At 35.4% G+C, this 26009-nt stretch overlaps 1 protein-coding gene across 1 annotated transcript; it reads left to right on the top strand.

Moving 5' to 3' along the window:
• The first annotated feature begins 1010 nt into the window (after nucleotides 1–1010).
• LOC124358417 lies at nucleotides 1011–22133 on the top strand. The gene is made up of 7 exons (XM_046810715.1): nucleotides 1011–1856; nucleotides 10934–11049; nucleotides 12583–12752; nucleotides 13127–13345; nucleotides 16908–16975; nucleotides 17921–18165; nucleotides 19675–22133. The coding sequence occupies exons 1-7, from the start codon at nucleotides 1011–1013 to the stop codon at nucleotides 21314–21316; spliced, it is 3306 nt and encodes a 1101-aa protein (XP_046666671.1). The 3' UTR covers nucleotides 21317–22133.
• Nucleotides 22134–26009: the final 3876 nt, after the last annotated feature.

Here is a 26009-nt window from a genome sequence, read left to right as displayed (position 1 = left end):
TTCGCTCTACCCATCTCGTCTACTACGAAAACATTCTCCCAGGACATTGGACTTCGAAGGATGAACAGCAGAGAGAACTAGGACTGAGAGAACAGGCTGCAAGGCTTGCTGCCTAAACTGGATTTCTAAGATATTACGTTGTACGTATAAAAAGTACAGCTATAAAAAGATTAACATGTCTAACCTCTTTCTAATGAGTCTACTCCAGAGGAAAATCTGAACATAAAGACAAGAAGAGAAGAAGACCATTGAGTATGGGTTTAAAAGTTGCATACTACACCGCCCGTACAATATCCTACAAACAAGCAACCGAGGGAGTAAAGGTACGAATATTGGATGAGAATTTTCATTAAACCCTCTGCTGATCAGATCATTATACCGTACTACTGATCAGATGGAAGGTATACAGAACGCAATCCTGGAAGAGGAAGGGTAGAAACTCTCCAATACTCCATCACAGAGTATTACGACAACCATAGTATGGTATAGTTATTTTACTATGGTAAACTTGTGAAATAGTAAACACAAGCTTAATATTTAACTAATAAACATGGTTAGTTACTCTAAATTTGATGACAAATCAGTGATAAGTGTTATATATGAATATTCTTTGTATCACTATCTAGTAAGTTTAGATATATTTGCAACAAGTGCACCTCACTCCATATGACGTAATGTGTCGGCTGTTTTAATCGTATGATTTTGAATAAACGGCATTGGCTACTCGAGATCACCTGACCCCCCTCTCCTTTGGTCACTGCCTCGTCCGAGCATTCCTTGAGCCGGAGTAGTCAGTCAACTCCCAGTCTCGCTTGCCACCACCACCCCTCGTGTGGCCGTGTTTTAAGAAATGTAAAAGTGTTCATTATTTCGATTCACCCGCCCCCGGCACAAGTACTGTTATTTAGAACAAACATAACAAATGGCGACGAGGTCGGTTAAATTTACATACCGGGCAATGCAACTGTTCGATTGTGCCGCGTAGTGTAAATTTCGGACAACACGTGTAAATGTCGGATGACGAAGTGGATTTAGCGCCGTTACTACACAATATCGAACTGCCGGGCAACACAAAAATGTCGGGAATAATCGGCGGAATCGGTGAATACGATCAAAATAGTGAGACATGGTCGTCTTATATCGAGCGCTTCGAACTACTCATCGAGTGCAACAATATTAAGGAGGAGAAAAAGGTTAGCACGTTATTAATTGTTGCCGGTGTAAAAACGTACAGCCTATTACGGGATTTATGCACGCCCAATAAGCCGTCTACAAAAAGTTTTGACGCATTAGTATCTTTGATTCAAGATCACTTGTATCCAAAACCATCGTTCATAGCCGAGAGGTACAAGTTCAGCAAGAGGATTCAGCACGAAGGCGAATCAGCAGCAGACTACATCGCCCAGTTAAGAAAGATGTCCACCCATTGTGAATTTGGGGCAGTTTTAAACGATTACCTGCGAGATCGTTTAGTCTCCGGGATTAGAAATGAAGCAACAAAACAAAAACTGTTAGGAGAATCCAGCTTGACATTTGACCAAGCAGTTAAAATCATCACGTCAGCAGAAGCCGCTGAGAAGAATGCAGCAGCCTTGGCGATCAACGGAAGCCGCAACGCCGAGCGACTACAAAAGATGACAGCTCATCACCGCAGTGTAACAGCTGAGAGCAGAGCATCGGCGGGTGCCGGCGGCGCTACCACACCTGGAAGTCACCACCACAACCCCAAAAGCAGCTCTTCGCACGACTACAAAGTGCAGTGTTCGTGTTATGGTAATGTGGGCCATTTGCGCCATCAGTGTCGATTGTTTGGTGTTACGTGTAACGCGTGTGGAAAAAAGAATCACATTGCTAAGGTTTGTCGATCAAAGGGTAAGCCCCAAAACCAACAATCTAAGTTTAAACACTTTAAAAATAAAAATTATAGTAGACATAATTATGTAGAAGAAGTATGTAGTCAAAACACTGATAGTAATGTTGAACCTGAAAGCTATGAGGAAGATATTTCAAATTTATTTAAAATGAATGAAAGGGAAGTTGAGCACATTAAAGTTAGTCCGGTTAAATTAGAATTAATAGTTAAGGGTAAGCCAATCTATTTTGAGGCTGATACAGGCGCGTCAGTAAGCGTGTGCAGCGAGAAATTTTACAAAGAAAACCTTTATAGTTGTAAATTATTGCCCACTGACTTATCTCTAAGTTCGTATACGAATGAACCTATAGTTCCGTTAGGGAAAATTGAAGTGGATGTTCAATATCAAGGAGTTAGCAATTTTCTTGAATTGTTTGTAATCAAGAAAGGAGCTCATCCTCTCATAGGACGAAATTGGCTTCAAAGTCTCGGTGTGGAAATATCTTTCAAAAATAAAATATTTGGCATAAGCAATAAAGACAGTAATCCGGATGTCACGAGTAAACATTGCATTGAATTAACTAAAGATTTGATCAAAGAATTTCCGGAAGTTTTCAGTGACAAATTAGGTCAATACAAAGGTGAACCAGTTAAATTAAAGTTAAAACCTGACGCCACACCAATGTATTTTAAGCCACGGTCCATTCCCTTTTCACTTAAAACTAAAGTCGAAATAGAACTAGAAAGGTTAACTGAGGAAAAAGTACTTGTTCCAGTAAAAAGTAGTGACTGGGGCACTCCCATTGTTCCAGTAATAAAACCAGACGGAGGAATACGCATTTGCGGAGATTTTAAAGTTACCTTAAATCCATGTTTAGAAGTTGAAAAGTACCGTATCCCCAGAACAGATGAAATGTTTACTTGTTTACAGAAAGGCGAGAAATTCAGTAAAATAGATTTATGCCAAGCTTATATGCAGCTAGAGTTAGATGAAGAATCTAAGAAATTATGCACTATCAGTACCCATAAAGGGTTATTCAGTTATCAAAGAATGCCGTTCGGAATTTCTTCCGCAACGAGTATATTTCAGTACAGAATCGAACAGTGTTTACAAGACTTGTCCAATGTTGTTGTATTTTAGACGATGTATTGATTACAGATGTAAACTATGATCTACACTATCAAAAACTTAGGGAAGTTTGCAAGCGCCTAAGCGAAAATGGTCTCACAGTAAAAAAGAATAAATGCACATTTTTTGCACCTAAAGTGGAGTATTTAGGTTTCTGTATTGACAAAGAAGGGTTGCACACTTCCGAATCTAAGGTAGAAGCAATTAGGAATGCTCCCATACCTAAAACAGTGACAGAGGTCAAAGCTTTAGTAGGTCTAATTAATTACTACTCAAAGTTCATACCACATTGTTCCACCATACTAAGTCCCATGTACAGTCTTCTTAAGAAGGACACACCTTTTAATTTTGATAAGAATTGTATCGCAGCTTTTGACAAAGTAAAAGAGTTACTTTCAAACGCACCAATTTTGGCGCATTATGACACTAATTTTCCTTTGAAGTTATCCGTAGATGCTAGTTCAGTTGGCTTGGGAGCCGTCCTAAGTGTTATCTCACCAGGTGGTATAGAGAAACCAATAGCCTATCAGTCACGCACACTCTCACAAGCTGAGCGGAACTATTCACAGATAGAGAAAGAAGCTCTGGCTATCGTATTTGCAGTCAAAAAGTTTAATCAATACTTGTACGGTCGGAAATTTATTTTGTACACTGATCACAAACCTCTTTTAAGTATCTTTGGAAATAAAAAAGGGTTACCTATCTTTGCTGCTGGCCGTATGCAAAGATATGCTTTGTTCCTGTCCGGTTACGAATTTGACATTCAATACGTAAAGACGGAACTAAATAATGCAGATATGTTGTCTAGATTGCCTTTAAGTGTCAATCACAACAATGCTACTGATGAGTTTGCGTGGCAAGGTACATATTTACATTGTATTCAAGAAAGCTCATTACCTTTGACTTTTGAACATGTAAAATCAGATACACAGAAAGATCCAGTTTTAAGAAAAGTGTATGGCTACATTATACACGGTTGGCCTAATGTCATTCCTGAGGGAAGCGAAGAGCTTACTCCGTATTTCCAGAGACAGAACGAACTGACAGTTGAATTTGGAGTAATTATGTGGGGTTATAAAGTAGTCGTACCAGTAACTTTAAGGGATTATGTACTTAAAGAGCTTCATTCTAGTCATTTAGGTATTGTGAAAATGAAATCGGTAGCACGCAGCTACGTCTGGTGGAACGGTATTGATGAACAGATCACAAATATGGCTAACAGTTGTTCTTCCTGTCTCCGGGAACGGAACAACCCGTCAAAGAGTCAATTACATGTTTGGCACTATCCTCCCGCTCCCTGGGAACGTATTCATGTGGACTACCTAGGACCTATTAAAAATAAAATGTATTTAATCGTCATTGACGCTCACTCAAAATGGTTAGAAGTAGGCGAAGTTAGTTCAACTTCCGCTAAACTAGCTATAAGTTTTCTAAGAGAGCTATTTAGTCGTTTTGGTCTACCTGTTAATTTACATTCTGACAATGGACCACCCTTTACCTCATCGGAGTTCAAACAGTTCATGGAAATGAACGGTATAAAACATACTTTCAGTCCTGTGTATCATCCAAAAAGTAATGGCCAAGCAGAAAACAGCGTGAAATTTGCTAAAGACAAATTAAAGCGAGCATTTCATGACAATGCAGATGCTAGCGTAGCCTTGAGTAGGATATTGTTTGACTACCGTAACTATGTACATAGTACTACCAATGAAACACCAAGCAAGTTAATGTTTGGCAGGAAACTGCGCACCCGGTTGGATATATTGAGACCAAACATTACCCAGTTTGTAAATAAGAAACAAGAGGAGAGCAAAAAATAGTTTTAATAAAAATATTACTAGGGTAGTTTATCCAGGTCAAACTGTATTAGCCTCTTCATGCATGACGATGTCATTTGACACCACTAAATAAATAAATATATATAAAATGTAAGATGTACACCAAACTGTCTCTATCTCATATAGTTCACTCAAGGGTTCATAGGTACTAGCAAAAGCCACCCTACAGCACATTGGAAGTAATAGTTCATTTTCCATCCATTTTTATTCAGTCCAGCATTGTTGTTATTAGTGAGAGGTTATTTTGGCAGTTTCATAATTTTTTCCTGATTATTGAGAAATGTTTATCAATTAAGAAAAATTATGTTCTGTTTTTAGGTATTATATACTAACATATTTACTAAATATATTTTTGAAATTGCTAATAAAATAAAAATTAGCCACAAATTATTGATGAGTGGCAAATGACGCCACCATGCAATAAGTGAAACTATCCCGATGCCCATTACTGATTGGTATTATAGTTTCACTTATTTTATTTTTTCTTCTTCGTAGGTGTAAGAAAACATGGATACTTCTGTCTTGGATGATAGTAATATTGCCGAATACTTGGAATTACATAGTGCGAATATTATTCCATCTGGGTCAGAGGATGAGGAGTGTAGTTTCTCAGGTGATGAACTATTTGAAGTTGATGTTGCCCTACAGAATATTTCAGAAGGTATTGAAATACCAGAAAATCTTCCTGAAATTTGCACAGATTTTCAAAATTTTCAGTCAATACAGGAAAACCCAAGAAGTTATAACTATCACTCGGCCTCATGCTATATCCGAGTACACCTTCATGGGAGGAGTTGACATGGCGGACAGAATGATAGCACATTACCCTCATGGCATCAAGTCTAAGAAGTGGTACCTTAGAGTATTTGTTCACCTCTTAAATGTGTCCCTAGTGAATACTTGGTTGTGCTACACGAAATCGGTTGATGGAAAAATGGACTTGTTGTCTTTCAAATCATCTGTAGCCAACACCCTCATTGCGAAAGGGTTATGTAACACGAAGAAGAGAGGAAGGCCCTCATCAATGTCTCCTAACAACACTCCAACTCTTAAAAAAAAGTAACCAGTAAGCATAATTCCGGAACTGAGATACGACAAAGTTGACCACTGGCCATCGAAAGTCGAAAACGCCAGGGAGCAGCGATGCCGTTTTGAACACTGCAAGAAAAAAAACCAGATTCCAGTGTAAAACATTTGTGGTTTACATGTATGTCCACACTTTATGGAAGCTTTCCATAGTAAATAGGATGTTCTTATATGGATATTTCAATAAATAAATTGATTTTAGTTTTGAAATTTATTTTTTTTTTTAAATAAACATTTTTTTATTTTACAAAATGTGACAATATTTAATGTTAAGAGATTAAATGCATTTTTGTACATTTATAACTTAAACATAGTACTTATTTAATGCACATGTACCAGAAAATAAAACAATTTATAAAAAAGGTAACATTAATTCTTTTGTTTCCTTATTGCATGGTGGTGTCATATGACGTCAGGTCCGCCATTTTTTAACTAAGACGCAACAAAATTTGAAAAAAATTATTTTTGTTATTAAACAAGCCTATTTAACAAGAAAAACAAGTAAACAAATTTTTATTTTAATTATTTAATAATTCATGCATGAAGAGGTTAATGCGAGATTACAGGTCAAACAACAAATGGTTGCAAGGTATTGTAAATAAACAAATCAGTCCTGTTATGTATGAAATAGAGTTAAATTCTGGCATTGTAACGAAACGTCACATAGATCAACTGATCGGTCTGAGTGACAGTTCGCTAGACAGAGACTCGAGTGCAGTAGCAGAAACTGTACCGAGAAACGTGACAACCCCTACTTCCGCAAGCGCAGACGTAGACTTGGCAGCGCCGCAATACCAATCGCAGTGTAACTCTCCCCCCTGCACATGACGTAAATCGATCGCCAGTTGGCATGGCAACCACTACGGCGAGTGGTGGAAGGTCATTCTCTTCCACCTCTACCCCGCACCATACTACACCCGTATCAGCGCGCGTAAAATCAGCTGTTCTTGACAGCACCTGTCAAAGTCGGATGCGACGCTATCCTGAGCGCACTAGAAAACCTGTAAATAAACTTGACTTATAATAAAGATGTACTTATTCAGTAATGGTTGTGTATTATGTTATATTATGTGTTTTTCTTTTTATTATATTGTGGTTTTATCAAGCGTTTATTTGAATTTAAACTTGTTTAGTGTTTACTTTTTGTCAACTTGTTGTTAATTATAGAATCATGTCATATCAGTACTTTATCAATTATTACTTTAAGTATCAAGAGGAAGCATTCAAACTATTGAAGGACAATTAATTTTTAAATTTGGTTTGTTTGTAATTTCTGAATTTAATAGGGAGGAAATTGTTATATATGAATATTCTTTGTATCATTATCTAGTAAGTTTAGATATATTTGCAACAAGTGCACCTCACCCCATATGACGTAATGTGTCGGCTGTTTTAATCGTATGATTTTGAATAAACGGCATTGGCTACTCGAGATCACCTGACCCCCCTCTCCTTTGGTCACTGCCTCGTCACGAGCTCCTCACGTGTTAGATTTAATGGGGTGATCAACCGAGGCGGAGAGAAAGAGTGGGGATGGAGGGGCCCCTCCTGCCAACTACAGATAGCCCGTGTGAGGAGCTCGTGTCAGTTTTGGATCCATCAGTATAAACATAAACATAACCTAAATGTGATAGTGACATTTTTTCTAACCACAATTGTTTTAGAGTTTCTTTACTCGTATTCTTTTTACTTACTTCTAAATTTGTTAATCTAGTATCGCCTTTTATACTATTTTCGGTACTTTGGGATTATACCGACCACACCAGTATGAAGAACACAAAAATAGAAATTTATAGAAACAAACATGATAGAACGAAAAAACAACTCTTCAATTACAAAATTACAAACTTACAAGCATTTCCAGGTATTGTGATCGGTATTGTTGTCGCTGTTATCTTATCTTTCTCGAGAATCCTGATTACGGCAGGCCGCGCGGCATCACGTGATTTGCACGGTACATTATTGCCTTTCCATTACAATTCAATTTATATTTCTGATTAGCCCCTCTAGAATTTGATATTTTACTGATATAGGTACTATCTCGAGGGATGTTTTTCTTTCGTCGACATCAGCGCGGGGCAGCACCGAAGGTGCTGTCGAAGCCCGCGCTGATGGCCGGAGGGCACTCGCATTTTGGGTGGCGGAATGTGATCAAGAATAAAAACAAGTTTTGAGTGTTTTTTTAATAAAAAGTTTAGTTTGGTAAATGTTTGTTTTTGTTGAATTTTTGTGTTTGGAGAAATGTAGAGGTAAAACACGGAAGTACAACAAAGCGATGCACCAGCTGAACGGGCGGCGAGACTCTGCAATCACGTTATCTACTAGACGCTCGACTTTGACCTCTGTCTGTCTGAGGATGGGGAGGTGTTTGCGATAAGACAATTCCTGTTTTATATTGACGAAATATTGTTCTACGCTAATCTAGTAATCAGTAGAAAACGAAATGTGAAATAACGATTCATGTCTGGGTGTGGTCGGTATAATCCAAAGTACCCTATTTTCTTCCATAAATAAAGGTAATTCAAAATCCCAGTCATTTTTAAATCCTTCAGTTTCCATGATGTTAGGCATCATTTCAGTTACATTATTAAATGACTTTGGTAAATCTTAAGACCAGCGGCACGTAATTTCACCGAAAAAACTAGTCCCGATTATCGCCGTAGCCGTTTACTCCCCCCCCCAAAAAATTTTTGAAAAAATAAAATTTGAAAAACCTGACTGACAATGTATTTATTTGTTTTTTTGGTGTTATTATTTCGTAGGGCAGTAGTCCAGGTACTACTTCTAGTATAAACTCGTCTTATCTTATCAGTCATAAACGCGCGCCGGTTACCTTTTGCCTGTAATGAAACCTGCGTTAGTTCTGTCTGAGTTTTGTGTGTGTAAGCAGTCATGGCGTGATCTGGGCTTGGACTTTGCAAGCTCGAGTTAATTTTTTTTCTAAAAGAGCAAGCAGCGCAAAGCGCTGCGCAGCGGGCAAGCATCGCGTGATCTGAGTTTTGAATACGCAAGCTAGGGTCTTTTTAGCGTGTGACAAAAACCATCGCACGCCATTTCAATAACTTCACTAATTATTCCTTTCCTTGTCCATGTGGGTTTGTTTGTTTACGTCTGGCGGTCAATCGAAGCCGTCCTATAGGTCACGTGACCCTCTCGGCCAATCGGAAACTTTCCTGTTTGTCACGTGACTACTGTCAACTCATCAAAACGACCATGGTCGGCCATTGTTTTTAGTTTGATAGTCGTAAATCTTGTTATTTATGTGTTTTGTATTGCCAACATTTTACTGCTGAAAAACTGGTTGTTATATGTTAAGATTTACCATGACTTTGTAAATAAGGGTAACTTTTTGGAGTTATAAAGAAAGTTCAATATTAATATAATTAATTCGATATAATTTCTATGTTTTGCAGATATGTTCGTGTAAAGTGTCTTTGGAGTTATAAAGAAAGTTCTATATTAATATAATTAATTCGATATAATTTCTATGTTTTGCAGATATGTTCGGATATAAAACGACTCATTAATTGGTAAGATAATAGAAATCAGAACCGTTCCGAACTGAGGTCGCTATTAGCCGCATGTACAGAGTTTGTCAGGAATTTTCGGGATTTATCGGTACTGCTCGGCTCTGCTCGGCTCTGTCCCCACTCTTTCTCTCCGCCTCGGTTGATCACCCCATTAAATCTATGTGGGGGGGGGGGGGGGTGGGGGGGGGGGGGGGTGGGGGGGGGGGGGGGTGGGGGGGGGGGGGGGTGGGGGGGGGGGGGGGTGGGGGGGGGGGGGGGTGGTCCCCATAGAATAAGGCCATATCTGAGCACTGATTGAAAGAAAGCAAAATATGCCGTTCTGAGGTAATCAGTGTGCACACAACACGTGAGACGTCTTAAGAGGTAAACAATCCTGGAGAGCTTAGCTGATAGGTGATCAAATGTGGGGTCCCCATGTTAAATGATCATCCACACAAACACCCAACAACTTCACATTATCCAACAATTCAATATCAGAATAAATATTGCAATTTTACTTGTCTCAGGCTAAAAATTATATGATGTGTCTTATTTTCATTAAACAAAAATCCATTGGAGTTAAACCACAATGATGTTTGTTGAATGGATTCCATTGAAATTTGTTTCAATTCATTCAGGTCATTACTACTACTTAAAATGGTTGTGTTGTCTGCATATAATATATTTTTGGAATTGACTGAGAAAGGTAAGTCATTGATAGCTACCAGAAACAAACATACTTGGTAACCAGCTCGATTGACCACATCCTGAGAACTAATTGTTCTGTATTTTCACATTGTAACTTGAATCTGTTTCATTCATTTCAATATCTTGTAAATTTAAGAAAATAAATTAGTCCTTGACCATTGTGAATTGAACCAAATTTGTATTTTAATGACCAAATAATGACTGCCCTGTATAGTCTGGTGGTTTGAACATTCACCGTGATAAATTAACAAAACCTGTTCAATTAAAATTGTGTTAAAAATAAACCATTTAATTTGTGGTGTTACAAAACTCCATGGCCAAGATAATTTACTTTAAGATCTTCATTATGAGAGACCAATGCTGAATTTTTGTTCCACCCAATCATGAATAAAAGTGGAGATGTTAATTTAATAACACTATTTTTCATCTAATTTTAAATATTTAAAATTACATGTTCAAAACAGTACATGTGTATCTGTCTCGTATGAAAATTTGTGTTAATCGGATCACAAGTTTCAGAGTTATGAAATTTCTAAGTTACAGTTTGGTTGAAAAGCATCACAACACTCTTTGTTATCGATATAACAAATAAAAGTTATTGATTGTAAATAATTTTTATATATGTCTAAACTCAAAAATAAACAAGCTAATTTTATGTAACTCCCCTAATTGCAGCTCTACTGGTTAGTTTGTGGTTTAATGTTCAAACATGTATCTATACTATTGATCTGAGAGTACGGTTACAACATGAATATTTATTTTGTTGTGATATTTTTAAATATTTGATGCAACAAATATGTTCTCTTTGTAGGCTGTTAAAAAAATTTTAATCAGAATAAATAATTTTTCAGATCTGAGTAACAGCCCTAATATTGTAGGGTCAGCTGGTTCAATGGAAACTACAATAGATAATACCAAAGAAACAGGGTAAGTTGATCTTAGATTGGTATTATACTATCATAGTTCTATGACATACATCTATTATGGTATGTCTATGATAGAAAATATTACTACCAATATTACCAAATATAATATTTTAACTATGATCATATGTTTACGATCATAATTATCTTCTCCTAGAGAACATATTATCAAATGTCTGATAATATATCCATTAGAACTATGATAGTGCAATACAGGCTTTTTACTAGTACCTCTTTTTAAATTTAGTATTGACTTTGCTATTTTGATGAAAATAACAGAATTTAATCAATCAATTTGTTGAGTCATCCGAAGAACCTGCATTGTATGAGTTGATGGTTCAATATAAGACTGCACTATATGTTAATATAAAGGTTTGTTGTGGGTATTATTTTAAAAGTACATAAATTAATGTGCCGTCATGTGCAAGCATACAAGTCGAGTTTTTCCAAAAACTGATTGAATATATGATTGACACTTTTAATAAGGTATACATGCCAAATGATAAAAGTTGTGCAGAAACATTTTTTACGGATTAGTTTTTAGTTCAAGCCTAGACACGAATTTTTCCAGTTAATCCTTTGGGTGCCACATTGGATTCTAATGGTGTATAAAAAATACCTGACTTGTGTTGTAATTATTATAGTAATTGTGTTGGGCAGATTTTTGGGTGCATATGGTTTTTAAGTTTATTTTTACACAATTCTATACTACTATTGACATTTATTTTACATATTGTAGAGTAGGTAATAAATATATTAAGTATGTATCTATATAAACGATATAGGATTTTAATAAGATACATTTACGATAACATCAGGTAACATTTTTCACACTGTCAGGCAGTGGTGATGGATCATCGCCCTGGTATTTTTGACATAGTTAAACAGCTACAGATGATCGTCACTGTGACACACAAAGGTTTCTGGAGAATTTATGTTTACACTGTCTAAAACCTTAATCAGATTAGGTCCTATTCTAAAAGGATTAGTTTTTAGTCAAAGTCTAGGCACCAATGTTGTAATAAACACTTTGACAGCATACAGTATTAAGGTTGTTCTGCCTTTTTGAAAACCATATTAGTTATGATTTATTATATTATATAGTAAAGAATTTGACACTGTTCATGAATTTTACACTTCCCTTGAAATATTATGATAACAAAGCAAAGTGGGCTGTCATTTTCAGCTAGTTGATGATAATATTTTTAAATAATGACAGGTGTAATCTTCAGTTTTGTAGAAACTTTTTGTTTTACTTGATGTTGTAAGAAAATCATTGTTTATATGTAGTGGTAAAGTTTAATTTATTGAAGAGTAATTTCAAAATTGCATTAAAGAGCAATATAATTGAAATAAAAGTTTTCTTTATATTGGTATTAAAACTAAATACAGTAATGGAACTGGATTTCATTGCTACCAAATAATATATCTGATAGAGGCATAATATGTTTTGAGCAGCACTAACATAAAATTATTTCAAGCAGAATTATATTTTTGTAGGGAAAATTGTTATATCCATTGTTTTGTGCATTGGCAGAGGGAAGCAGAATCTAATAATACCAGAGAAGAGCAGTTCATTCTCCATCCATCCTGAACGTTTGTGCACCGACGTCTGCTCGTACTGTTTTGGAAAGTTTGGCTCTCTAGACACCCCTTGTCATCTGGCTCAACTTAAGAACTCCGAGAGACAGTCCAAGATCCTAGCAAGTAAGTAGAGCATAGTATTTTCATTTAAAAAATTATAATAAAATGTCAGCAATTCATGTATGCATGAATTTTGTATGCTATTCATTTTTAGCACTCAACATGTTAAAGTCAGTTATGGTTTATATGTACACAGTTGAAAGTTTAGATAGCTGCTTCTAATAGAAACAACTGGTTTATAATGTATTCAGTATTGAAGAAAGCATTTATGTAAAAAATACAATTATTATATTATTTAACTAATATAAACTATTATCTTGATTTTTTTCTCACTTATCATTCTGTATAAGGAGAATATTGTTTACTTGCTTGTAATTTTATTACGTATTTTATTAACTTTATCATTATATAGTCTAAAGTATAATATGTGTTGACAGTCGAGGTGCACCTCTCTGCCGACTCCTGCCTTTGTGACGGATGTTTCCGCTATGTGGATCGCAAAGCTAATTGTCCTACCTCTCAGCGGTCACGCAAGCCGGCAGCTCGGCGCGGGCCTCTCGCTGGTACCGTGTGCGCTGTTCAGGAGTGCTCGCAGCCAGCTAGGCATTCAGTACGGCGCAAGTGGCTCATCAAACTGAAGAAAAGTATCGGCAAAAAAGGTTAGTAACAATACAAATCTAAGCCTTTTCCCTAAGAGAAAGGAAAATTCTCATATTAGCTAGTCCTTCACAGTAATTGAAATTTGATTGCTGCTTATTAAAAATTTTAGAGTTTATTTTGATTTGTATGAACCAGGCAAGTTTTTGTTACAAAAACTGATTAAATTATTTTTAAGTTTCCTTCCAGTGGGACTGAGTGAAAAATGCGAGTAAATATTTTGTATATTACAATACAGTACAGAGATTCAATTAGGCAAAGGGATAGCCCTGTCACAGTGACCCTAAGGATTTATTATGACAATGCTGTAACCTAGACAGCCCATGTTATCTAGAGGCTTATGCTTTATTTTAATAAACCTCAATATGTCCCTAGGAGCTGAAGATTCCACTTCAGCTAAGATTTTATATTACACATTAGATATCTGATACAGGACAGAAGAAGGCAGGCCTTCAGTTAATCGGAATGTCAAATATTTACTATGAGTCCAAAAAAGTTTCCTTTTTTAGTTACAAATACTTTTATTCCTCTATTTTCACTCTATTAGAGGGATATTTCAGTTTTAAAACTTAAATTTATAAGATCAGTTTGTAGTAGCAACAAAAATAAATATAATAGTTTTTTATCCCTTATCCTAATACAAATGTATATATCCTAATACAATATTAGATTATCTTGATTTTCATATCTTTAACAATCACATATCTTACCACCTTATAGGTTGTTGTCAAGAGAGTATTAACATAACTGGAATATTCTAATTTAATACTTAGATAAACGGATGTGGTCGTTGTTTGGATATTTCATTATTTGTTTCCCAGAATTTATTTTTAGGTTAGATAAAAATTCAAAATCAGTTAGGATCAAATTTTTTTATGTTGCCCCATTTCTTGAACTGTATCGCTACAAACTGAACTTACTGTTACTGTTATTTCCAATTCACACAATTTACTGTTAAATTGTCACATTGTAGTTAAAATAAGTGTTGGATAGGAGTATCATCAGGCTTACGTGGAAAACTGATCATTTTTACATTTGGTAATACATTTTTCAAACGCACCGATCAATCGCAAATCCTGGTGACTGTGAAATACGTGCTCTATTTTTTTCTTCGTTCTACAGATGTAAAAGTAGTTGAACTTCATCATCATAGTTGTGAACTGTGTGGACATGAATTATTATGAGTAATGGACTGGCACTCAAATCTGTAAGAGTTTAAAAAGATGGACAAAAGAATATTTATAATGAGAAATGAACTGAGTGGACGGCCACTCAGTAAAAAACAATGCCTACTTTAAAACATGCCTTGTAAATCTAAAGATATAAATAAACAGAATAAAATGTGTTGTTAACCTACAAGAGTCGTCCACAAAGTAACCTCCGTTTTGAAAAAAAAAAAAAAAAAAAAAACCAGTTGAGATACAAAAAGTTTATTATATAAATGTTAAAACTACAGCTTTTTTCTACTTTTCTACATATTCACCATACAAATTCAAGCACTTATCATATCTTTTAACAGTTTTTTTTAATTCCGTCTTTAAAATAATCTGCCGCCTGAGAACGTAGCCAACCTGTCACAGCGTTTTGAAGCTCTTCATCACTCGCAAACCTCTGAGATGCAAGCCACCGCTTCATGTACGGGAAAAGATGGAAATCACTGGGAGCCAAGTCCGGGCTGTAGGGGGGGGGTGGTCAAAAACGTCCCATTTGAACTTTTCCAAAAGTTCTGTTGTTCTTTGAGCTGTAGGAGGGCGGGCGTTGTCATGGACAAACACAACACCAGATGTCAGAAAACCGTGACGCTTGTTTTGAATCACTCGTCGTAGCCGTTTTAAGGTTTCACAGTAAACTGCAACTGTAATGGTCGTACCACGCTCCATAAATTTAACGAGCAAGATGCCCTTAGCATCCCAAAAAACTGTAGCCATCAATTTCTTTGGCTTGCTTGGCGAAGCGGTATGACCCCATTGCATTGAATGTTGTTTTGTTTCGGCATTCACATAGGCTACCCAAGTCTCATCTCCTGTAACGATCCTGTTCAAAAATGTTTCTCCTTCAACATCATACTGAGTAAGAAAGTCTATGGCAGAATTCATTCTTTTCATTTTGTGATCATCGGTGAGCACTTTTGGAATCCAACGAGCACAAAACTTGTGATAGTCTAGTTTTTCTGTCACTATCTCATGCACAAGACTTCGAGAAATTTCAGGAAAATGATCTGAAAGTTCCGAGATTGTGAAGCGACGGTGCTCGCGAAATTTCTCATCCACTTTGTTCACCAAGTCATCACTGATGAGAGATGGCCTACCACTCCGGTCTTCATCGTAAACGTTCGTTCTTCCATTTAAAAAAAACGAACCCATTGACGGACTACACCTTCGCTCATAATGTTTGGGCCATACACCGCACTCAATTCATGATGAATTTCAGCTGCTGTGCAATTTTCCACCACAGAAATCTTTTTTTTTTTTTTTTTTTTTTTTTTTTTTTTTTGTTCTCTTAGGACAAGAAGCTTATAAATTGCACTTAGTCCTGTAAGGACCTTTGCGCTGCTTCCGGAGTGATAGGATATTCAGGATGGGTAAGGTTAGGGAGTAGGGGCCGCCTCCAATCGAGATCCATGAGGAAGAATTAGGGCACTACATCTCAAAGTCATCCCGGAAGAAGGGAGGCCAGCTGTGAACCAGCCTCTCCAGTCAAAGTAGGCAGGGGGGGGACACACCCTTGTTGAGGTTAACAAGAGCCTCTGAGGTAAGGGATCAAACCCCACCAACTCCAACAGCCATCTTCCACAGTAGACTAGACCTATTGAATTGCCCATGAACCCCAGAATTTCAATATTTGCGGTTAGTGATGAGCCGCTACTGGACATCCATAAGGTTGCCCAGATTGAAGTGGCACATCGGTTTTTGCTGTGCCCAGTGGTGGATTCAACTGGTAGGTATAAACCAGCCAGAAGTGATCCCTGCTGGGTACACAGAAATCTTAGTACAACCACGCACTTCACACTTGGCGGGATATTCTATCACGGCGCTCATGTTTTTTACATTGTAACCAAAGAACGCGCGCGATCGCATGATGCTCTCCCTTGCACAGCTAGAAGCGTACTGAACGGCTGCGCACACCAACGTGAGAATGGCGGTGCTACCCCCACTACTTATCGTGCCACGCCCAAACGGCGGTTACTTTATGGACGACCCTCGTACATAGTCAGTCCATTGAGATGTCAACACAGCCTCCTCTTTTAAAGATACAGAAATAGGCTCTTTTCCCCATTCACTTCTTCTAGAGACTTTTAACCTTGATTGGAAAAAGGTCTGCTATCCATGCTGGTAAAAGAAAGATATACCACAGGAAGAGCAAGATGTTGGCTGAAAGCAGGGTTCTCTGAAGGGATAGGTGACATTGTATTTATTTTTATTTGATCATCCCACCCATCAGATGCTTTGGAATTACATTAAAGGCTTTCTATTAAAACCAATGTCTAAACTTAACAAACTTTTAAAATCAGTTTTAGATTATAGTACATTAATGGCTTACTTTTACCTGCTTGTGCTTTACAGCTTGTGATCGACATGGACAAGAATCCTCATCTGCCTATCCCATTGTGCTCACAGCATTACTATTGGGTAAGTGATAAACTTTAATCATTAAAGTAGACACATGAGATGGGTTACTTGTTGCCAGTTCAACACAGTTTGCTGATTACATATGTTTACTTGTATTATTTTATTTACTTTGTACAATTTCCGTGAGATATATTTAAAACTCTCCTATCCAAGATTTACTTGTAACAACTAACCAACTAATTTTATTTGCTGAGGATAGATAGTAGTCTGATTATTCTTTTGGTTTTGGGTTTCACTTATCATATCTATGGAGGAAATTGTTTTTATTATGTAACTGTTTGTTTATAAACATTTATTTAGGAACATTAGTATCCATCAACATCAAAGAAGACATGGCGATAGCTATAACTTGCCAACCCTCAGATCTGTTTTATTTTCAAAAAAGTCATTTTATGTAGGTGCCAGGCTTTTACAACATGCTATCTGGAGAACTCAAGAATTTTTTATAGCCTGGAAAAGTTTTAAAACGCCATGAAGGAATATGGAAGTAAAGAATATTGTCTGTTGTATCCAGGTTCAGAAATAAAATCTTAATACTTTCATTAATAAATTGCCAACATGAGTGTAAATATTAAATACTGTGAAAATTGAAAATAATGACTACCATAGCGGACAAACAGGACAGTTCATGTTGGGACAGACTTATATTGTTTGAACCATTGCAGATAAAACAGTTAAAGTATAATCAAGAAATTTGCATGCTCACTCCACCTGTTAAGGTCTAAGGTTTGAATGTATTTTGCAGATTATAGTGTGTAATTACTTTTCAGGGTTACATCTACATTTAGTTCTAATAGTCAAATGTGATTGAAAAGGTTTTCATATATTGATGAACTGTTTTCTCAAGAATTATTAACTAAATGCATTGTTTTTAGCATTGTATAAAAATTAAATGCCAAAAAATCCTGTTCTTTTTAAAAATTAATGTTTAATATACTTTTGCAGGTGGACTATTTTACTGTTTGTGGGATCTGCAAGAAAAGGTTGACACGTAACCACATGTATGCACTGGGACCTGAGGCTGACGATCTCAATCAAGCACTGAGTGACGATGGCATACCTGTTAGGCTGTCAGACAAGCTGTTCCTGTGTAAACTCTGCCGGTACTACAGTTCACTGCGGCTCAAGTACCGGGACCCTACAACTATGTCGTCCACTCATCGGCTCTTCCTCAACAGTTATCGTAAAAAGTAAGTGTTCACATCTCTTGGCTGTAACAAATTCAATCTATCTACGAGGGCAATCGTATAGGTTTAATGGCGATCGCAAAGGGTTAAAACCGTTTCCTTAGTTCAAAAACGTTTTAAAATTTTAAAACTATGTTGGATTCAGACTAGGTAATGCAGTAATAGATGCAATCATATTTTCTACTTTTACATTATTTGGTCTCTTTATCCTTATTTAATCAACATTTTAATCTAATTTTTCTCATTATACACAATGATTTCAATACAAGTGCCTATTTTTCAGGGTTGATAGATGATGTGAATACAAACATATTTTGTCTAATGCACATGGTGCGACCCCATGTCCTGTTTCGAAAAAAATTTAAAATTTGTGAAATGCCTCATTGTCGGCAACACGTAGTGTTTCTTTTAAAATTCAGCCAGAAAAACGCAAAGCTACTGAAACTAAATGTGTTTTTCTTCTCAGTTACAAATAAAAGAATCATGCAAACAAAAAAATAAAAAAAATATCAATTTGTTTACATTGTTGTTCACATTATATGGTTTTCTAAAGTGTTATTGAAAGGAAATAAAGTTTTGTTTCTGCAGCTTCACGTTGTTTTTTGCTGAATTTTAAAGGGAACACTGTGTCGCTTACAAGGAGGCCTTCACAAATTCTCAATTTTCTCAGAAATGAAACATTTGTGACCCTATGTGTATCGGACAAAAAAAAATGTTTGTATTCACTTCCTCTACCACCCTAAAAATGCGCACTTTTATTGGAATCACCCTGTATATTATGTCTTAATTTTATAGAGCGAATTACTAATTTTGTGGAATAGAAAAGCGAAACTTGTTGAACACTGTATGTAAAAGTTATGGGCTATTTTCATTGGATTGATGTAGTTAAAATTAGTAATAAAAATGTATCTGATTTCTTTTCACAAAAAGAAATCATATTTAATTTTATACAAAATAATTTCATTTCATCAGTACTTCTCTGCTTTATTAGAGTCTGAAATAAAGAACAAAAAAATATGGTAAGTTTGATCTTGTTCAAAGAAACAACTGTAGAAGAAATAACAGTTATTGTAACTTATTTAATCCTCTATAATTATTCTTTAACGTTTTATTTTTTATCTTATCTCATTCATTTTAAGTGCAACATTTTGTTAGCTTCCACTGAATTTAGATTATTTTTAATAATTCAGCCAAATACATTTTACCACATAGTTCTAGTTCTTGGGAAGTACTTTTCTAACTCATCTGACCTCTTGTCTTATTTTACTCGTATAAGATAAATTTATGAGTTTTGAAGTACGGTACCTCATATATTTTATCAACATTGATATATCTAACAAATTATAACAACAGTGATTTTACCTTTACGTATTTTAAAATCAACATAAAAATAAAATAATGTGTGAAATTGCATCTTGAGCTTTAAATTTTATATGTAAATTTATATTAAAAATATATTATTAATGTGTAATAATGTTTCTACTTTATTAATTAATCATATGTTATTTCCAGGATCTTGCATTACCATGACATACCAGTTAGTGACAGTGAAGAAGAAGGGAAGTCTGTTGAAGATGAAGCTACTACTTCAGAAGTTCCAAAGGCTAAGAAGAAAAAATCTAAATCAAAGAGTTTTGATGGTCATGAATCTAAAAAGAGAAGTGCAGATAAAGAAGAAAAATCAGACGCTGGAAATGAAGAAAGATCAAATGACTCACAAATGATAGACTACAGCTACTTAGATTCCCTAAATGTTCACAGAGAAGAGCCAACTACACCAACAGTGGACTATAGTTCTTTGGGAGACTTTGAAGGAGGATTTAGCAACATAGCATCACTTTTGAATCCTCTGGAAGGAGGTCAAGGGACAGTTTATCCCTCAGATTCACAAAACCGTTCTAGAGTTGAAAAACCCACTAGAATTCAAGTCAAATTTGGAAACTTGAACATCGGAAAACTAAGTAACCTTAACATTGGCCAAGATACACGGCCTGCAAGCACTGCTACCCCTGCCTTAGAGAGACCTCCCTATCTTCCAGGTGAAAGAGATCTGAATCTGTCAGGAGAATTTGAATTTCATGGAACCTTGAATCCAATATCTAGTTGGGAACGCTGTACCTCAACCATCCAGTTTGATCGAGATACGAAGAAGCTGTGGCAGGAACTTCAGAGGCCATATGGCAATCAATCAAGTTTTCTACGGCATCTTGTGATCCTTGAGAAGCACTGGCGAAATGGTTCCTTGGTCCTGGCAGACAATCCTAACCCAAGAGCTGTTAAATATATTAACAGCGTAAGAAATCGAGTGCAGGCTTATGATGGAGCCAAATCTTCAGGTGTTAAAGAAGATGGTAAAGAACCTGAATTGAACATGGCTTCACCACCACCAAGACCAATGTCAACTCCAGTTAAGGTTACTAGTGATCCACCTCCTCTGATGAAGATAACTCCAGGTTCCTCCTGGCTACCAAATCAGTTGAAAAGGCCGCCTCCCTACAAGTTTCCTGTTACTTCAACACAAACAACAGGATCAGCTAGTGGAATGTTGCCTGCAACTGTTACCACCCCTGCACCACCACCTCCACCATACAGGTTCCCTGCCAGACCGAGTCAGTCTGGGCCTCGCACCATGAGGATGCCTTGTCCTAGTCACAGCTACATACAGTCCGGTAGGGGACAACAGAATGTTAGGCCTGTTTCTATATCTTATCATCAATTCAAAAAGATTCGGTTGGAGCAGCCACCGCCAGCAGTTTCAACAAGTCAAGTAACAATCATCCCCAAAGTTGAACCTGTATCGCAGTCACAACCCACGTCTACAATCACTTCTTCAGAAACCGAGTTTGTGCCTCTGATCTGTGATGTTAGATCACTAGCGACCTCGACTTCTACATCTGACTGGAATGAAAGTTTCAGAAAACAACAACAGAAGTTACTGAAGCAGAATGTTGCAAAATATTATGCACCGATACTGCCAAAAATGCCCAGTTCATTGACCGTAACCACTTTTCCAAAGACATCAGGGTTGGTTATGAAAACTTCATCATTGACGATTGAAAAGGCTCCAAATGTCAATACTAAACCCAATATTGCACCTCCAGAAAAGCCTTCTATTAGTGTCTTTAGGGAAACTACTCCTAGTGAAAACGGTTAACCAGACAAATGTCGGCTGGCCGAAATTTGATAAATTCTTAAATTAGTTGAGAGTCATGTTTTTAAATTGTGATTCGATAGAATATTTTTATACCTTCAACCTATTATACTAACGGTTGAATTGTTTGGACTTGTTAAATAGTTACTTAAAAGTATTAATTACTGACAAAAGTTGTTTTCTGTCATCTATAAAATGGCTCCTACCAAACATCATATTGATGTTGAGGCAATGTCATTGATTTGTATCTACAATATTTTTTACAATTTTATTTATCAAATAAGACCAAATGGCTGGTATAAGCATATCATTAACATGTATTATGGTTGAGGCAAGTACGCATATGCAGTTTTTTTATCCAGTCTTGCTTATCACAAATGTTATTATAGTTTGTAGAGGTTATCATAGTGTTCCATATTAACTTATTTTCATTTAGTATTCTAGTTATATGACATGTAACTATTTTTAATCAGATTTTTCATTTGATACCGAATTATTTATTGAGCTTATCATGAAAGAGAGAACAGCACTATTATTTATTTTATGAGCACTTTTTGATGAATTCAAAATTCAATAAAATACTTATTATTTATCATTGTATATAAGTTGACAGTTTAGTGCCTGAACTTTTTACATTTTGGTGTGTTGTAATATTTTTGACACAGAATGTAACTATATTTTTTTGTATTGCATCTTCAAGTCATGTAGTTAATCAAAGAGAAGAATAATTTGTAAATCCTATTATTTTATCTAGTGTTATTGTTATAAACTATTAATTAATGAGACTGTCAGGTATGGAGATTAAAGAACTTTATCTTTACATTGTGTTTTACTTTTATGCCATGGATCCAATAAATCATACAGGTTAGCTTAGGTTTTACAAAATCCAAGATACTCAAAAAAGTGATTAGTTTCATCATTATTTTTTCATTATAATAACATAATTATCTATTACCATTTATATATCTAAAATTGTTTCCAGGTAATAAAAGTACCTGGAAGTACCTACAATAATCTGTTATCGTAGAACTGGAAATTGTATTACACTGTACTGGCTTCTCTCCAAGTTTAAACCATTATAGGTCATTTTATTCACAAATATTTGGAGAATATTATAGTAACAATAACCTCTTGTTAGTTTCCATGTAAATAATTTTTTTATCAAAATTTTAAAACATTTGAAATTAATTTTGTAGTGCAACTGCTTAGCGATAAGTTTTACGTTAAAACTGTAAATGTATACAGTACGCGCGCGCTGAAGGTTCGGCTCCGAGTCAACCGAGCAGACTATGGCGGGGGACGGGTGGATTGCCCGATATAACAACTGTTCTGCAGACATCCGCCAATGTTTGGCCCGCTGCAGTCTGAATATTTATTGTCCCTGTTCTCAGGATTCTTTATAATTCAGTGTTTCGTATTCATTCATCTGTCATAAAATTAGTGTATAAACAATACACCCCAAAACACTTTCTATTCGAATATAATACAATGAAATTCAACATAATTTCATTAAAGTTTAAACTTTTAGTTTATCCACAGATCACCACTATGGCCAAAAGTGTTTTTTTTTTCAGAAATAAACTATTGCAAAGTGTTAAACTTTCAAATGGTATTGCCGTGTTGCATTTACGTGAATGGGCCATAAACTGTAGGGCAGCGGTGTCGGTGATACATTCCACTTCAGACTAAGTTACGGCTAACCTAAACTATGTATCTGAAAAAAGTTAAATCTAAAATTAAATTCAGTTCATTCAGAAAAACTTTCCCGCTGGTGAAAGTTTCCTGACCAAATAATAAAAAAAATCCTCACATACAAACTTTTTTGTATCACAATTTTGGCACAGTTAATTTGAAAATATATTTTATTGAAGAAAAAGTAATAAAACATTGAAACTTAATACATATATTAGCATTGGCATACACAGGAAAAGGCGAAGTTTCAGAATTGTATTTGTACAGGAAGTTGGTCTAACCATAAATTGATTGTCGAGCGAGAACTAAACATTGCCGTCCGTCACGGATCATTGGAGAGTCAATGTTTTTATTTGGTTAGTAGGGCAACGACAGGGCCGAACCTTCAGCGCGCGTACTGTAGCTTATTCTACATTTTGTGTCAATTCCAAAAATATATAGTTTTCTTAGCCCTCCAAGTGTTTTCATCAAAATTTTGATGGTTATTTTCCATCCTTTAATGTTGTTCGTCAAAATTTTTACGATCAAACATTCCCTTACATAATCACTTATTACAGTATATTCCGGCAACGTATCGATTCGATTCATGCACCATTGGATTCGGGAAGAAAAAGCCTAAGAAATACTATAGTTTTATTCCTCTTTTTATTGTAGTTGCAACGTACCAAGTTCGTAGTTTTGGAACGTAAAAGAAAATGATGCAGTTTATTCTGACCGCCATGTTGTCGCTGCCGTTCTGATTTGTTTCTGTGACGTGTCGTGTTTATTAGTAAGTTTTATTTGTGTTTTAGTGTTGTGTTTAGTGTGTGGTGAGTTGTTAGATATTGCAGTAGTGCAAATAAATATATTTTAGAATAAATAAATTTCTTTTTATTTTACTGAAATATGTTTGATGAATTATCGAATCTGTGTAGGCTATGGCAAAATGACTTGGCTAAAATTCATTTCACGTAGTTTGTTATTGTTTTTCACTCACTAAACGTTATTTTAGGCACTCTTTTAGTTCTGAAATAACAATTTTCAGAACCAAATATATATTTACTGTAATTTCTTTGGTTATGTATGATAACTGTTTGGACCATTCCAGGGGTCATTGTTAGTCGCGTAGGCTATATACTGTTATGTTAGTAATACATGTAGTTGAAGAATCAAAATATATGTAATATATTTAGACACAGTTTATGGTTTTCTAAAACTACATAAAATTTCCCATCAGATGTAAACCATAGATTTATAAATTTGGATATAATACAGGCTTTGAAAAACATTTTATACTTTGCTCTTTGAAAATTTTTCGCAAAAGTTTTGAGTAATGACAGAGTGAAACTTTTTTCGTCTCTTCAAAAAAAAGTTATGGAATTTATTTTACTGCTGCTGTACAGTTTACTTCATTCTGAGTAATAAAATATAACATGTATTCAAGTAAAACTGTATTAGTAAAACTTTTATTAGCAAACTCTTACATATACACCCTTTTTTCACAATTTATGCGCATTGCTGCTTTTTGTTATATAGCGTTATTATAGTTTCATAAATTTGTATAATGCTTATGTTTTTCTGAAACTAGAATAAATTTGACACAAAATGGCTATCTCACTTTTATAGTTTTCTTACTATAACTTGGTTTGCTAGGTATGGTCCCCTCCAAATTAAAAAAAAAAAATGTAAATTTTGAATTTCATGGAAAAATATTTTTAGTAACAATTTTTTCAAGGCCAATTTTAAATGCTAATATTATTATATGTTTAATTCTGAACACAAAAATATATACTTCTATATATATATTACTTTTAATTTATAATTTTAATAATTTTTTTTTAAAACTCTTGCACGAGGCTCTAAAACATGCTGCCACTACAGGGAAAAATGACCGCCACTTGGAGGGTTAACTTTAACCTCAAATCTTATTTGTTACATGGCTTTGTATAGAAAATTGTGCAGTTTTTTTTTTTAAATAGGTTGATCTTTAAAGAAATATTATCTTTCATGGGTAAACATGACAGCATTTATAATGGTGTAAGTATGATAGTTTAAACAAAAACAAAATAAAACACTAAATTTGAATTCTATTTTATTTACATATGCACAATGTATACACAGTTGTATATACCAGGTGGATAAACAACTTCTCTGTCTGAGCCACACAATTGTGAGAAAACATTTACTAGGATTTCACATCTGGGTACTAGGTTACATCGTCTGTCAGGTTTGCCTCAATGTCAGAATAAACTTTGTCTTCACTAGAAATAGGATGATTCAAAACCAGCTCTCTTAAAATCTCATGATCGCTCTCTAAAGCGTTCACCCATAATAAACAACTAAAACTATAACCTAAGAAAGCTAAACCACAGTAATAACACTCAAACACTATAAAATACATTTTTCCACAAATACTATTGGATTTGTAACACACAAAACCCGGCACTTGTTTAAGAGTTTTACAACAACGTGGCTGATGCGTATTACGTTCATGTCAGCTGTCTGTTGAGAATGATGTTTGATGTTGTACAATAATCAAAGTAAGAACAAATCAGACTATGGTTTTTTTTTAATTTTTCAGAGAAAAGATTAAACAACAGAAGTTATTACTTGCTAAATAATAACTGAGCAATGAGAAAGGTAAAAATTTAAATGTTATTCATTGTATAAAAATAGTTGCTAAAGAAGCAAGATACTCCTATTTTTGTTACATATCAGGTTGTACTTTTGTTACAACTTTTCATTATTTTTTAACAGTAGTCAAACATTTAATAAATTTTGTATCTCTACATAGATGTGATACCAAGCAGTAATGGCAAAAACTATAAACAAAATAACTTTTTCCTATGACATTAATACTCAGCAATGTTGCCAACTCAATGTGAAATACTGTTGATCAGCAAAACCAGAATTGACACAGCTGCCTGGAGCTCTGTTCGAAGCTGTGTGCCACCGAGACTGTACTGCTGCTGACAGGAAATAACAGGAATTTCTAGGTAACAAAATGGAGGTTGATATGCTAGTG

Source organism: Homalodisca vitripennis, chromosome 3 (assembly GCF_021130785.1).
Source record: "Homalodisca vitripennis isolate AUS2020 chromosome 3, UT_GWSS_2.1, whole genome shotgun sequence".
NCBI lineage: Eukaryota > Metazoa > Arthropoda > Insecta > Hemiptera > Cicadellidae > Homalodisca > Homalodisca vitripennis.
Note: the sequence above shows the minus strand (reverse complement) of the source record. Positions and strands in the feature narration are given on the sequence as shown.